This window comes from Paramormyrops kingsleyae, chromosome 6, assembly GCF_048594095.1.
Source record: "Paramormyrops kingsleyae isolate MSU_618 chromosome 6, PKINGS_0.4, whole genome shotgun sequence".
In the NCBI taxonomy this organism is placed as follows: Eukaryota; Metazoa; Chordata; class Actinopteri; order Osteoglossiformes; family Mormyridae; genus Paramormyrops; species Paramormyrops kingsleyae.
Window position 1 is genome coordinate 27,948,476 of NC_132802.1, and position 14,438 is coordinate 27,962,913.

The 14,438-nt window shown below is 40.9% G+C and overlaps 1 protein-coding gene across 3 annotated transcripts in view; it reads right to left on the minus strand.

Moving 5' to 3' along the window:
- Positions 1 to 3,736: 3,736 nt before the first annotated feature.
- Positions 3,737 to 14,438, minus strand: part of xkr7b (XK, Kell blood group complex subunit-related family, member 7b) — a 54,941-nt gene continuing 44,239 nt past the window's right edge. For all 3 annotated transcript variants that reach the window (XM_023825611.2, XM_072712971.1, XM_072712972.1), the window contains 2 exons: positions 13,624 to 13,823; positions 3,737 to 8,960 (listed from right to left, as the gene is read on the minus strand). In XM_023825611.2, the coding sequence (XP_023681379.1) occupies positions 8,008 to 8,960; positions 13,624 to 13,823 (1,153 nt within the window). In that variant the 3' untranslated portion in view covers positions 3,737 to 8,007. The remainder of the gene's footprint in view (positions 8,961 to 13,623; positions 13,824 to 14,438) is intronic.

The window sequence follows — 14,438 nt, forward strand, 5'->3', positions numbered from 1 at the left end:
CTTCCATTCTCTGTGCACTGATAACACAGACTCACAGAGGCGCACACACACACATACACACACACGCGCGCGCGTGCACACACACACAAACAGGTTCATAATTATATTTTTGTGCGGACTCTCCATTCATTTCTATGGGGAATACTCTAATCCCAACATGATGACCTTAACCCCTACCCAGCCCTAACCACATAAGTAACCAAACAAAATGAAAGACTTTTGGCATTTTTAGTTTTTTGACTTTTTGGGGACCTGAAAAATAGTTCCTACAACATCAAAATAACATTTGGTCCCCATAATGTAATAAAAACGTAACACACACACACACAGCCACACACTCATTCTACATAAACTCATAGCTATATAACACTTTTTTTGCATTTACCGTCAACCTCCTAAGTGCAGGTACAAAAAAAGATTCACTTTCCTGGGCAACTTCCTCTTATGCTAAACAGATCACAGCGAGATAAAAATGAGTCAGAGTGAATAATTTCAAGAACACTTTGACCTATAACAGCTGAAATGTTTATAATGGAATGTTGTGTGACTGTGCCCTGACATGGGTTGGCACTCCATCCTGGGTTGTTCCCTGTCTTGCGCCCATAGCTTCCGGGATTGGCTCCAAGATGGATGGATGGATTGTTAAAATGTTGAAGCAGGATAAAAGCAACATTACTCTCAAGTCAAGTTTTAACAGGCAAAAGGTGGCACAATTTTACAGAATCTTGTCTTGTCTTATTGTATACATTCAAGAAATTATGTAAGAGTTACAGCTTTAATGAGCCCCCAGAGTCAGTGTAATGTTTTATCTATCAGGCACACCCTACATATCTTGCTTCTGAGGATCTGTGTCCCATAATTAATGTCAGCAGTGCCAATTTTTGTGGTTATAGATTTCAATCTCTCCTTAGCAACCAGTGAGACATATTGCACTGCTATACACAATAAGCATGTAATAAGTATTTATCAAAAAGTACATTTTGCATTCTCACAAATGTATACTGCAGATACACAATGTTACTTCTTGATTTAGTCATTAGAAATTGTAGCCCAAATATGCCAGATTTGACAACTGCAAAGTTGTTTCTCTCTAAAGGTATCTAGCAGGACACAATGTCTTCAAAACACACATAAATGAAACATGGCTACGCGCTTTCAAAAAAATATTCCTTTCTATTTCTATATTCTATTTTGAAAATAAATAGGAAGACTGGATTTAAAAAGCATCAACAAAACGATTGCAAAGGTAGGTAAACAATTACTGAAGAAAGCTTTCAAATTTGTATAGGCAAATATATAAATAAATATAAACAAATTTGATCATGTTAAATGGACAAATGGTACATTTACAATTATTCTCCAAAAACACGACTGGAATATATAAAGCAAAAAAGAATATGAAAAGATGAAATGTTATGTGTTTATTGGCTTAAGTCATGAACAGTTTGTTATCCCCCCCCTGCCCCCAAGTAAAGACTCAGCTCCCCTATCCATTCATCTCTAACTATACCCCTGATTGAGCCCCCTTTTAGTTCAGCCCAGGAAAGCCCCTGCATTAAAGTGGCCCTAGTTAGGACACTATGTTACTGATCAGACGGTCACCGGTTTAAGTCCCATGGTCGATAGACTGATCTCCCCGCTGAGCCCTTGACTTTGTTTTTCCAATTGTATGTTGCTTTAGATAAAACCACACGCTAGATACGTGTAAAGCTGACAAAGGCGAGCCTTTAGGAATTGAGCGACAGTTCTCATGCTGTCCACAAGATGGCAATGTCTACCTGAAACACTGGTCAGGATAAGCAGTCTCGTCAAAAAAGCGGATAAAGAGATTATCCACCTATCCGTCCATTCATTACTCAACCAATCTGCTTATCCCGGACAGGGGGCCTGGAATTTTTAGGCAGCATAGAGTAAAAGACTGGGGTACACACAGGAGGGGATACCAGTCCAGTACAAGGTAAACACACAATCTCACAGTATGGGCATTTTAGAAACACAAGATCACCTAACTGCATGTCTTTGCATGGAATGGAGTTTTCAGAGGAAACTCAGATTACACACAGAGAACATGAATACAGATGGTGGCAAAACTATATTTTATTTTTGTAGTGTTTTGCTCTTCTTCTCCATTGCCATTAATCTGTTTTAATTCGCTATAGACTTTCTATGCTCGCAAAAAAGTTAAACAATAAGTAAATACTATTGTAAATAATTGTAAACTGTTTCAACCCGGCAGAATGATGTCACCATGGGGCCCCTGAGCGAGGCCCTTTGCCCTGTAGCTCCAGGGACTGGCTGACTCTGCTTTTAATTTTATGTCGCTTCAGATAAAGGCATCTGCTAAATAATGTAACTGTCTTCTGAATTGTCTTCTAAAAATGTATTCAGTTTAAAAACTGACTGATTCTGCTATACATACACACTTTAGAGTGCAAACAATGTAAAAATGTATAACTGAATATATGATCCATCAGGGAGAGGGTAGTGAATTCTCTCTGTATGCACAGACACACACACACACACACACACACGTTCATAATTATATCTTTGTGGGGACTCTCCATTCATTTCTATGCGGATAACTCTAACCCCAATATGACAACCTTAACCCCCACCCAGCCCTAAATAAATAACCAAACTAAATACAACATTTTTGGTATTTTTTGATTGTATTCACAGATCTTTGTGGGGACCTGAAAAATGGTCCCCACATTGTCAAAATAACAGGTTTTTATCACATTGTGGAGGACAATTGGTCCCCACAATGTAATATAAACCTAATGCACACTCACACACACACACACACACACACAGGGTGTGTAGACTTTAAAACCGGCTCATATACTCCACATAAAACACAAAATACAGAGCAAAATGGTATTGGCTGGAATGTTTCCTCTGAAGTATAATTAGTCAGTACCCAATGAAAGGTAAATATATTGAAATTCTAATTATTGAGCTCCTGGAAAGGTGAATTGAATTGGAACACCCAGAACGCTGATATTACTTTCACTTCTCCTTTACTCCATATTGCCTTGCAGTACTAAACAAGTGAAATTAATTGCACGTCATGCCTCATGAGACTTCCAGAACTCTGCAGAAGCCACATGAAAATCTGGGCATGTTTCTTTGATGAAGAAAAACATGAAAGTAGAGTTATTTTCTATCCCAGGTGCCTAGTGGGATCCCATTGCATCTTTAAAATCAATGACTTAACAATTGCTGGCATTGTGTCATAGACAGCTGCTTGACATCCAATCTTGAGAGATTCTGAATAAATTCAGATTTTTTTTTCTCTCAAACACATGCTGTGATTTTTACACAGTTTCCCACGACGTTTCAAAGGTGAAAATAACAGAGGGGATGTCTCTCTGTATGATAACCACAACTGTATTTCCTGTCATCTATAGCCACATCAAGCTTGTTACTCATCTTATGTCCTTGCAAACCTGAATAGCCTTTTAACCCCTGTTATATATCACTGAAGAACAGATCATCTTTATAAAAATATGAAATTCTTGAAGAATGAGAAGGCCATGAAATTTGATGTTATTGATGTTTATGTTCAGTCTGAATAACATTATTTCATCATCATAAAAAAGTGAACTTGCTAAAACCTAAAGAACAAAAATGTACCAAATTCTAAGGATGATAAATTAATTCCTTACAAATTAACCTGGCTTAACATCAAATACCAGACATCATTTACATCAAGTCAAACAGGGAGACTCAAAACATTGGTAAGGCGTCTTTTAATAACTGCTACATTTGGTGAAGAGAAATAGAGACAGACATTGCAAACTGGATAGAGTTAAGACCTTATTTATTCAAAACCATGTGTTAATCAGCATTTCGACCCTATTGGGGCACTCACCGTAAAGATGAATAAATCAGAATTTGAATCATAACAGCAAGCGTGCAGGTCTACTCTACTAACATCCCACTATTCACAAATAATTGTGCCTGAGTTGGCAACTGGCTCCATTGGTGTGGGGAGCACTGAAATGGTGAGAAACCATTGTACCACCTGCAGCCCATTTTTTCTTGACCCTATAGGGTAGGTTGAGAGATTCCAGCCCTGCATGTCATTTGCCTTTGAATGGTCATAATGGGAGTGCCTGAATATTACAGGCAAGGTCAAGAATAAAAGGAAGAAAAGTACTTTCTGTTGCCTTGGGTTACAATGAGGACTCGACCAAGAACATGACAAACAGAGCACTTTGCTGGTACACTAAACATTCGCTAAAAAACAAGAAATGTGTCAGGGACAATTACCCCTGTGTCTTTTATGTTGTTTTTTTGTCTGCCTCTCAAATATCAAAAGAAGTCCTTAAAGGACCTTCAAACCAAACCATGAGAAATTTCCCACTTGAGTTTCAGTCTAAAAAGCAGGGTGGAGGTCTGTAGCAAACAAGGCTTGGTAGAAACTGCATTTAAGATGTTGACGTATGAGAAATAAATAGCTGGTTAAAATTAAAAACAGATAAATCCTCAATTTGGTCTTTTTCACAAAGTGGAAACTGAACTCCACAATCCCAGAACAACTGGGAAAGCCAAATCAGCACCAGAACAACTGGATGTAGACAGCCAGTACTCCCCACTGAAGTGGTCGATCTGTCAGATGGGAGAGGGGGTCCAGTGGAAAAGCATTCTGGGAAACTATGTCCAATGTTCCTGCGGCACTGTCCCACTGGGAAAAAAGGGGGAATGAGTGACACAGCTTTAAGTTAAAATGCTTTACAGCATTTTGTATTTTTTTTAAAGTATTTTTTATTGTGATTGATGTTGAATGTTTACGTTGACATACAACCAAGAAACAACTGAAACTCATTTATCAACATACAAATCTTTAACGATTCAGCACCAGTATGGAATATGATGCTCATAATGCAGAGGGCACATGCAGGAACAATTGTGAAGAGGATGTTTTAAAAGACTTTGAGAAGAATCCTACTGAGTATAAAACAAAGTAAGGCTTGTTGATCACACTTCGTTTCAAATGCTGAGTGGTCTCAGACAGCACCATATTCAGCCCATCAGTAATTTTCTGTAAAGATGCTCATAAATTATATCAGGCATTGTCTTTAATTTGAATATACCTCTAATATACCTCCAGGTGCATTATTACTTATTTCAGTAGTATATTGATGATGATGATGACAATTGTGAATATTATTTTTTATTGTTTTCACTGCAGATCCTTCAAATATATGCTAACGTTACCTTCTCTAAAGAGAAAGCTCAACATAAGTACAATGTTTTCATTCAGCTGTTACTGTTTAAAACAGAAGAGAGGATTTGCGAAAGATCCGTTCCCAGTTGAGTGGGATGAGAGATCATGGTGTCCTTACAGTAAACTTCTACGTGTTGGGGGATAGATAAAATAAAGAAAACACCAAATAATGTATTAATATCAAGGCCCTAATGGGGAGTAGGCCTCCCATTGGCTCCAGAACTGCTTCATTCCTTCCTGGAATGGTGTCATATAAGTCCAAAACTGTCTGTGTCCAGATCTTCTCATAAATTTTGAATGATGTTTACATCTGCTGATTGAGGAGGCCTTGGAGGGCATTTCATGCCTCTCTTGATTCGTTCAGCAGTGTGTACTTTCTCATTATCCTCCAGGAATATGGGAAAAGTAAAGCGAACAGTATTTGCACCAGAGTGCACAAGGTCCTGTAAACTGGCCTCATATTCCTTGGCCTTTACAGAACTGTGCAGAACAAGTACTGGTTGTTGCCAATACCAATAGATATTGTGGGTTGATTGCATCCCTTGACAAACCCAGGTGGATGTAGGAAAAGGCATGAAAGGTAACTCATCATTCTGTACAATTTCTGCTTTGACAAGATCACAGAGCTACTGATTCAGTTCTGTGGGCATTTTTGAGGTTGCACTTCTGTAATGGTTACCAACATTCTTGCCAGGCTTCCATCCAACCCTGTTGGTGAGCATTAACTTGCATCCCCCACGTACCTTTATTTGGCATATTAGCTGTTGTGATTGTTGGGGTTGCTTTTGTATCTGTATTTGTAATTGTGAAAAGTTTTCTGTTATTTTATCCACTCACAGCTTGTAAATAGAAGTTATTTGCTACAAAGTGGCATTGCCTTGTACTTAAGGATCAATTTGTCCTTGAGTTTCCTATAATTAGAGCAGTTTGGTGAAGCTGCTGTTTGTACATTGTTGGATGAAAGACAGAGCTCAGAATTTATGAATAGTACAAGGGAAATGAAGTATAGAATTAAATATATAATATGCATGACATATCCAACACATACCAATTATTACCACAGCTCACAGTGAAATGTAGAATACATTTACATGAAGTCGCAATAATTGTCATACTTGTAATATATGCCAGACATATAGATCATATATACATATTTCTTTGGGGCTACTTTGTTTTCCATGTGCTGACAGCAGAAAGATGGATACTCGCTGTGAGAAGTCTTGGGTCGCTAACAAGCTATTGAAGTTTGTAGACATGGTAGTTACTGCTACAAACGACATACACAGAGGACAGACCCTTCAGAAACTCGAGAATTTCATCTGGCTCCAATTTACAGTATCAAGAATACTGATTCTTCTTCTTTCCTAAACTACTTTGGTCACACCCTTTGTCTTAGACCCCAGTCACTTGGCTGTTATCCTGGACAATATGGTTTCGGTTCCAACATTCACACATACAGTACATTTATGTGTGACTTGGATCCTGGCACAAAGCGTCTATCACATAAACAAAGTGAATCATGGTTTATTGCATTCGTTTAGTTTTAAAGGACCCTAGAGCGCAGAGCTGTGTTAGTTCAGTCAATACACAGCACTAGAAAACAACAGGTATGGACTGACATATGTACATTAGCCAACAGGCACACAAACACAGTTTATTCTTTCCTAATTAAATATGAACTTCTTATTGTAATTTCTATCTTGTAATTAGGAACAGTCTGACCATGGTCAGGAATGCGGCGCATAAGGATTTGTATGTCACATGTTGTCTACAGTTGTGATTTCACTGACAGAAACCAGCACAATTCAATGTTGTCTGCTGAAGTGATGTGAACTTGGTTAAGCACCAACATGAAAGTCATCGATACAGAGTACTGTGGCACTGTCCATTAAGCTAATGTTATAAAAGTCGTCAACAGTGTAACAATGTTAAGTGACAATACTGCTGGCTTCCTAACTTCTGCTTTATAAAATCTCATCCAATCATATGATGATTTTTTTTCTGTCATAACAGAAAGAGGGCAGTTCATACGTGTTTTTGAGACTGTTCAGTCTTAACTTTTGTCATAGTTCAGGTTCAGCTACATTTTAGTTAAAATATACCCTATAATGTTTATGTCTGCTCTGCCATAATCCAGTGCATAAGAATTTGGCTAAATTAATTTAATTAACCAATAAATAAAATATTATATCATTCTACACAATAAAAAAGTCTATGTATAGTTGTATCAATTATATCAAAAGATGTGAACCTTGAGTATAAAAATAAATACATACACGCAAAACGATAAAATCTCTCACAATACGGAAACAAATCAAGAGGAAGCCGTTTTCTTGTTACATTTACTGCAAGGAGGGTGTAATTATGCGAATTTCACAGGGCCAGTTTTTGTTAAGCACTACTGAGCTAAAGGTGTTTTATAATCATTGTCATCATCATCATCATCGTTGTGTCATAGTCATTGCTCACACTCTTTGTGGAGCCTGTCAGCGTGTGGAAAGCTCTATAGCTCCTCACCTAACTACTTCTCCTGCAGTGTCTGTAGTTGCAGCTCAACTAGACACCTGATCTTCTTCTTAGGTCCCTTTGCCTTATATAGTCTATGCAGTACACATACATACACATAGCCCAGTCCCAGTAACATCCAAGATGCACAGAAGCAGAAATCACATGGGCGCAAACATTGCCAGATAAAGATAGGCCTTTGACTTGAGCCGTCTTTCACCAGCCCCCTTCCTCAAATTGTTTGGGTGGAACCCCAAAGGGTAGATGAGTTACACTGTAGTTTCATACTCCATCACTTCCTTTGGGGAGCCAAGGCTGCGGTACTGCAAGCGAGGCGTCACAGAGGAGGTGTTCTCTAACACCAAGATTGTCTTACGCAACCTCCGGTCGATGAAGTGAGCATCCCAGGCCGGGTACTTCTTCCTAGGCAGGTCTATACGAATGACTGGCCCTTCTGTCCGGGGGATTCGGGGGACCTGGGTCGGGGGAACACTGGGTCGGACTTGGAACACAGACAGGCAACTGTCTCTGTCACCTGGACCATGCTCCCGCTCCTGTCCTGTAGTCCTTGGCAGCGTCCGAGGGGGGCTGGTAACCACGTCCGGGGTAGGAGCCAACACCATGAAAGGTTCGCCCAAATCTTCTTCTGCACCCCTCCACTGGCCTCCAAAGATGGGGCCGTTGGGGTGAAGCAGGCAGTAATAAACAAACATGAAGAACATTCCCAAGGCAAAACTGCACACCACCACACAAACTACAATCAGGGAGCTGAAGTCAGAGGCCTGTGGCCCACGATACAGGTACCAGAGCATGGTGAGTGCTGCATTCTCCACCAGAATGATGAAGTAGTAGATGAACATACGGTAGCGGGTCTGCCCCTCCTTCACATTGAACCAGCAGAAGATGTAGATGATGCCCACCACCATGTTGTAGATAATCTCCTCCCACTTGGACATACAGAAGTCTGTCTCCCCTTGTATGATCCAGAAGGTCATGATGCACCAGTGTGTGACGATGAAGATGCCAAAGTAGAGCTGGAACACTGAGGCGAACAGCGCAAAAGCAATGGTGCGTGCTCCGATGGAGAAGAAGTGCCACAGCATCTGAACCACCACTGCCTTGTAGGACATCGACATCTTATCATCCCGAGAGTCCCGCAGCACCTTCTGGTAGGATGCAATCATCCAGGCCAAAGACACCAGAGAAGCAGAGGCAGACAAGCCTGGGAACATAGGGAGGTTGGGGTGACAGAGAGGAGGAGAAGGTAAGTTTAATTAAAAGACAGAGAGGGACAGTGCTGAGAGGAAAATATTTAGGGAATTCGTTGAGAAGTGGGCTAACCAGATATATGAGATGTTAAGACGTCCACGATTTGCTGTCACATATGGTAATGCTGTCCCCAGGCTTTCAGAAGTATTTGGATGTCTTTGAAAACTGCTTTTGATGTCTTAGAGATAGAAGTTCAATCATACATACAGGGCTCTAAAGTATACATAACATGACTGTGACCTGATTTCAGAAGGAGTGTGATTGTAATTATAGTAACAAACTAGGTATACAGCAACTATATATAATCGCTGTTAAAGTGGTTCAGTATGCATTTGTTCATAGTAGATTTTTGTATTCAGTTTTAATTTTATATGATTAATTACTAATTGGACATTTAATTAAATTATTAACATTACCCAATGAATAATTGATAGTTCAAATTATGTTTCTTCCCTCTTGTGGCCTGTGTGCTATGAGCTTAATTTTATGTAAGGATACAAGACTGAAAGAAAGTTATTCAGAATTGATTTAGGAGCATGTTTTTTACATAACTGAATTCAGATATCTGACATTACATATGAAAAATTTCCTTAGCTTTGTAGTTGCTTTACCTCTAAGTAGGATTTCAATACAGAACACCTACAAAGACAGAAGGGGCACTTTCCAACTAATGGTTCCTGTTAGAATTCTAGGAAAACTACACTAAATTGCAGGTGATTATAAAATAGATCGATATGCTACCCCCTGTCACTCAAAAAAAAAACAAATCTAGTATTCAATTGCTTTCACATGATCTCACACATGTCATTTTCTGTTACGTTTGGTGAAATCTATGTTACATTTACATGACTGGACAGAGCAATAATTTACACAAAACCATATTTATTTACTGCTCTCAAAAAGGATAAAAATATAATCATCTGTGAATGTGACATTTGTGTGTAATTGTTGTCCCCCACCATGAACAGACAAACACACACACACACACTATGGTTTGCAATGGCAGGAAATACGTTCATTATTCTGCGTTTCAGCAGGATCTCAACATCTTTCTTAGTGTTCCTGACAAGATAGAGATTGTCTATTGAATACATTTACAAATGAGTGTGTATTTAGTTTGCAGGTCTGTACCAGACTGTTTCTGTTCATGCAGAAGTCCCATAGACGCCCTACAGCTCCTTAAGGATTTACAACCACGAAAGACACTACAATGCTAAAAAATGAAACCTTTGGAAAGTTAAAACAGAAATTCATTATACACATTACAAGAATTGTACGTATTTTGTGTTGTGGGTAGTAGAATTTTAGCAAAACTCCTAATACGCCTGGGGACACCTGTTTTGGTGTAAAAGTCAAAGTAGAATCACATGGCATTTGGAACAGGGATTATTCACATAATTTTATTCAGCATTATGTACAGCAGCTGTTTTCTGCATGTATACAAAAAAGGACACTATATTGGATCAATGGAAATCTGACAGGACCCTGTGGGATCACTCTACCCATTGTGGGATCTGAAGCTCCAGTTCTCCCATCAGAACTCCTGTTATGTTGCTTGTGATGTGCTATTATATACTATGACCATGAGAATACTGATTTCATTCATTAATGATCAAGCCTGTTTCTGTCTGTTCCAGATCCACTCTGCTGCAATTTGCTTATTTGATAAAAATCAGGAGAGAAAAAAGAAAAACTTTCATAAAAAGGGAAAAATGGTCAGTGCTGAGTGTTTAAAGACTCTAAAGGAGCCATAAATATTTGATGTGTTTCCTCTGCCTGTCTCTGCCCCTCCATTTGGAGAAGATCCAGATTAAGAAACATCTTAATTAGCAGCTTGACTGAACGCGTTAGTCAACACTTTAAAGTCTTTGGCTGCCTTCACTGTCCCAGCGTGCTGGAGCCTCTTGGACAGGAAGTGGCTGACAATCTTAATTGAATCTAGCATTACAGAGAGCATATCTGGCTCTTGCATAAAGGCAGGAAGATTAGAGGTAAATAAAGAATCCAGGCGAAGTGGGAGCGAGGCGTGCTGCATTGTCAGGCGGCTGCGCAGCTGGCTGCACTGTGATGGAGGGGGGGGGGGAACTATCACATGAAAAACAGGATCCCGATGGGTTTGTTCACTCGCTTGGTGTTGTGGGGGCATCACGAGCGATCTGTCACTAGTGAACGGCACAATGCACCAACATGCTCGCATTCAGAAAAAAACCCAAAAAAACGCAATTTGCTCTCTTTCAGTTGGTAGCTTTGACTGCACCTTCATACTTGGACGGGCTTCACACACCCTGTATGGCTGGTTAAAGCCTCTGCCAAGACCTGCGTTGACAGCTCTGTTTGCGGCCCATGTGTGTCAGCAAACGGCTTTTGGGGTGCCGGTCAGACACCAGCCAGCTCGATTCTCCATGAACCCGGCCTTCACAAGCCTGCTGCTGAGGAGCTGGCGCAAGGGACCCAGGTCCTGTGACGAAACTGGGTACCAAAGGAAACTTATGGCGCGGCCTGGCGGAGGGACGGTCCGCAGTACAGCTTACTGACAAATGGGGGTTTAATTAGCAGAACTCGCAGAACCAAAAGGGACCACAAAAGGGAAAGAAGGCAGAACAAGCATCAACTAAACACAAGGACTCAGAACTGGGCTCCAATCAAGGGATATCCAACAGCAGCACATACAGGAAACAAAAGGACGGGCCAGTAATAAGCAACCAGATACACTCCACAATGACCAACTGAAGAACAGGGTAAGGGCAGACACTCTCTGTATATACACTGGTGACAAGGCTAGACAAGAAGCAGGTATGGGCATAGACAATTAGCCAAACTAACGACTACCAACAAGGTAGAGGTGCAGGTAATTAATAACTCAAACACTAGGGTTAGAACCAACAAGGTTCAGGTACATTTCTGGTCCAGAAAGTAAAAATCCAGACCAAGATTTTCTTTCAACCAACCAGTTGAGTATGAGGAGTCACAGTCACAGAGCATTCAAGTGGTTGGATGAAACAAAATCTTGGTCTGGATTTTTACTTTCTGGACTAGAAATGTCTGCCTTTGTTCAGGTATGGGTCATAATCATAAAGGACTCAAGTGCGAGAAAGGATGTTACCAGTGACATCAGCTGGCCAGGCAGGGAAAGAACACGGCAGGGGCAGATCTTAATAAAAATTTGTGACAACAAAGGAGCACCAACAGATGTGACTTAGTGATAGAGAGCACATATTTCACACTCTTCCATGGTCCCATATCATACAGTACATCTGTCTTTTTCCACCTTACATCTTTTACATCAGTGTAGAAAACAGGAAAAAGCAAACCGTTAAATATATTTTAATGTATCCAAGGGCTCACAACGAAATGCAAACAGAAAACGCAAAACCAATAATGAATTTAAACAATTATGCACTGAACAGGCCGATGTGTTTGTGTATGTGTGTCCATGCATGTGTGTTATCCTGCCTTGTACTGCTATTTCCAGTTGAAAACTCTACGGATAATGGCAAATGAAAAACATAAACGTTTCATGTGTGCCAAATGATTACGTTTGCTTAAGAGGCCTGAAACGCTACATAGCAAGCCAAATCAATGGCAGGGTACAGTCTGTTCCTAAGTTACCATGGAACACATAGGATTACAGTATCAGAGCCCACAAAAATGAACACAGAACAAAATGTACCCCCTGCAAAGCAGCATAATGTCGAAAGAAGCCAGAACTTTCAGAAAGACAGTGAAGAGGCCGGCCTCCAGCTGATAGGACCTACTGCTCTGCCGAAATCTAGTAGCACAATGCTGGATGGAGCAGCTTTCCAGCACCTTCTACCACCTTTGCCGTAGCAACGCGGGGAGTACCACTTGGCAGAAGTGTGCAAAGACGTCTGTTGTATTTATCATGGGCCAACATGCTTATGTGTGAAACAATAGTAACCGATTCATCATAGTGTGGAACAAAGCATGACAAAGGGTTTGGGAGTTCCTCTTTTTCCGCATGTCAGATCTGAGGGTCATTTAGCCCCAGTGTGCTACTGACAGCGAGTGAATTTGCCTGTGTTGATTAAAGGTTAATTGTCAAAAATTTTCAGAGCCAAATGGCCCCTAACAAGATGAGGAGAAAGATCAGGTGTGCTCTTCTCACAGAGCATAACAGCATTATTAATGAGATATCACTTTGAATCGGACAAGTATGACTGTGCTTTTAGCCCAGAGGGGAAGATGAAGTAAGCTCAGAAGAGGCTAAAGGAGAACATGGATGAAGAAGAATGGTTTTTGAAGGAACACTTCTCACTGCACAATGATCATCGCTGTTACAGTAGGTCGGGGAAGATTTGTTTTTCTTTCTGTTTACGCATTAATGGGTGTTTGCTCACGCTATCATTCTGTACCATTATCTCCTGGCTGTTGTGCTCTATGATCATTAAGGCAATTTTAACATGGCAATTACAAAGACATTAATTTGCTGTTTGGTGGTGTTGCTGCTGGTGGGGTGGCGGGGAGTTGTGCTCTCAGGCTGAGATCTCTGTGGGCATCGATCCGCATCAGGCTCCCGCACGCAGTTGCCAGCTTCCCCCTGACAGAGGAGCACGCCGATGCCCGTGAGCGTCACGGGGTCTGGGACGGCCCCTTACCCTGCAGCGGGTGCATCTGCTGGCTGTGGACCATGATGCTGAGCTGCAGCACTAACTGGGGGGCGCTCTTCAGGAAGGTCTCCAGCAGACGCAGCATGTTGATGTCGGCGCTCTCGAACATCATACGCCAGTAAAAATGCCGCCGCCGACTGTCCCCGTGCCAGCGACTCTGGGTGCCCAGGTACAAGGCATGGACATACCTGCAGCGACAGGGAGAAAAGAGCAGCTCAGTTTCCCGGATTTGTTGAAACTCAGACTTGTGGGGTCGGTGGGTTTGCTGCTCAATACCCTTGTGATCTTGGACTATATAAATCTTTTTGCCAAAAAAGCGATAACTGGGACAAAGCTCCCTTCTCGCCAAAAATCACGACAATACCTTATTTGCCATTTGTACATAGAGGTTCTCCAGTTTTTGCATACACCCCACCTTGCTGACTTATGAAAGACACAGATAATATACAGGTCAGACTGAAGAATGGGGTCAGAGCATAGGGGTCAGCTGTTTATCTATTGCCTCGGAGCAGTTTTCTGGGTTAAGGGCTTTGCTCAAAAGCTCAATGACAACGTGACGTCCGATCACAGTTTTTGCACATTCTCTCCACACACGGTGCCTTGTTGGTTAAATAATGATGTTCTTTGATGACAGAAACAAAGAAAGATAGGGCTTCCAACTTATTTTCCATTGGTTGTCACAGATTTACCAAAATAAAACAAAAGTGGTCAGTTGTGCACTTCCCCTAGAAATGCTTATCACTACCACAATTCAACGGGGGGGATGGGGTTACTGGGTCAATTATCCTCAGGCCCTGGGTCAA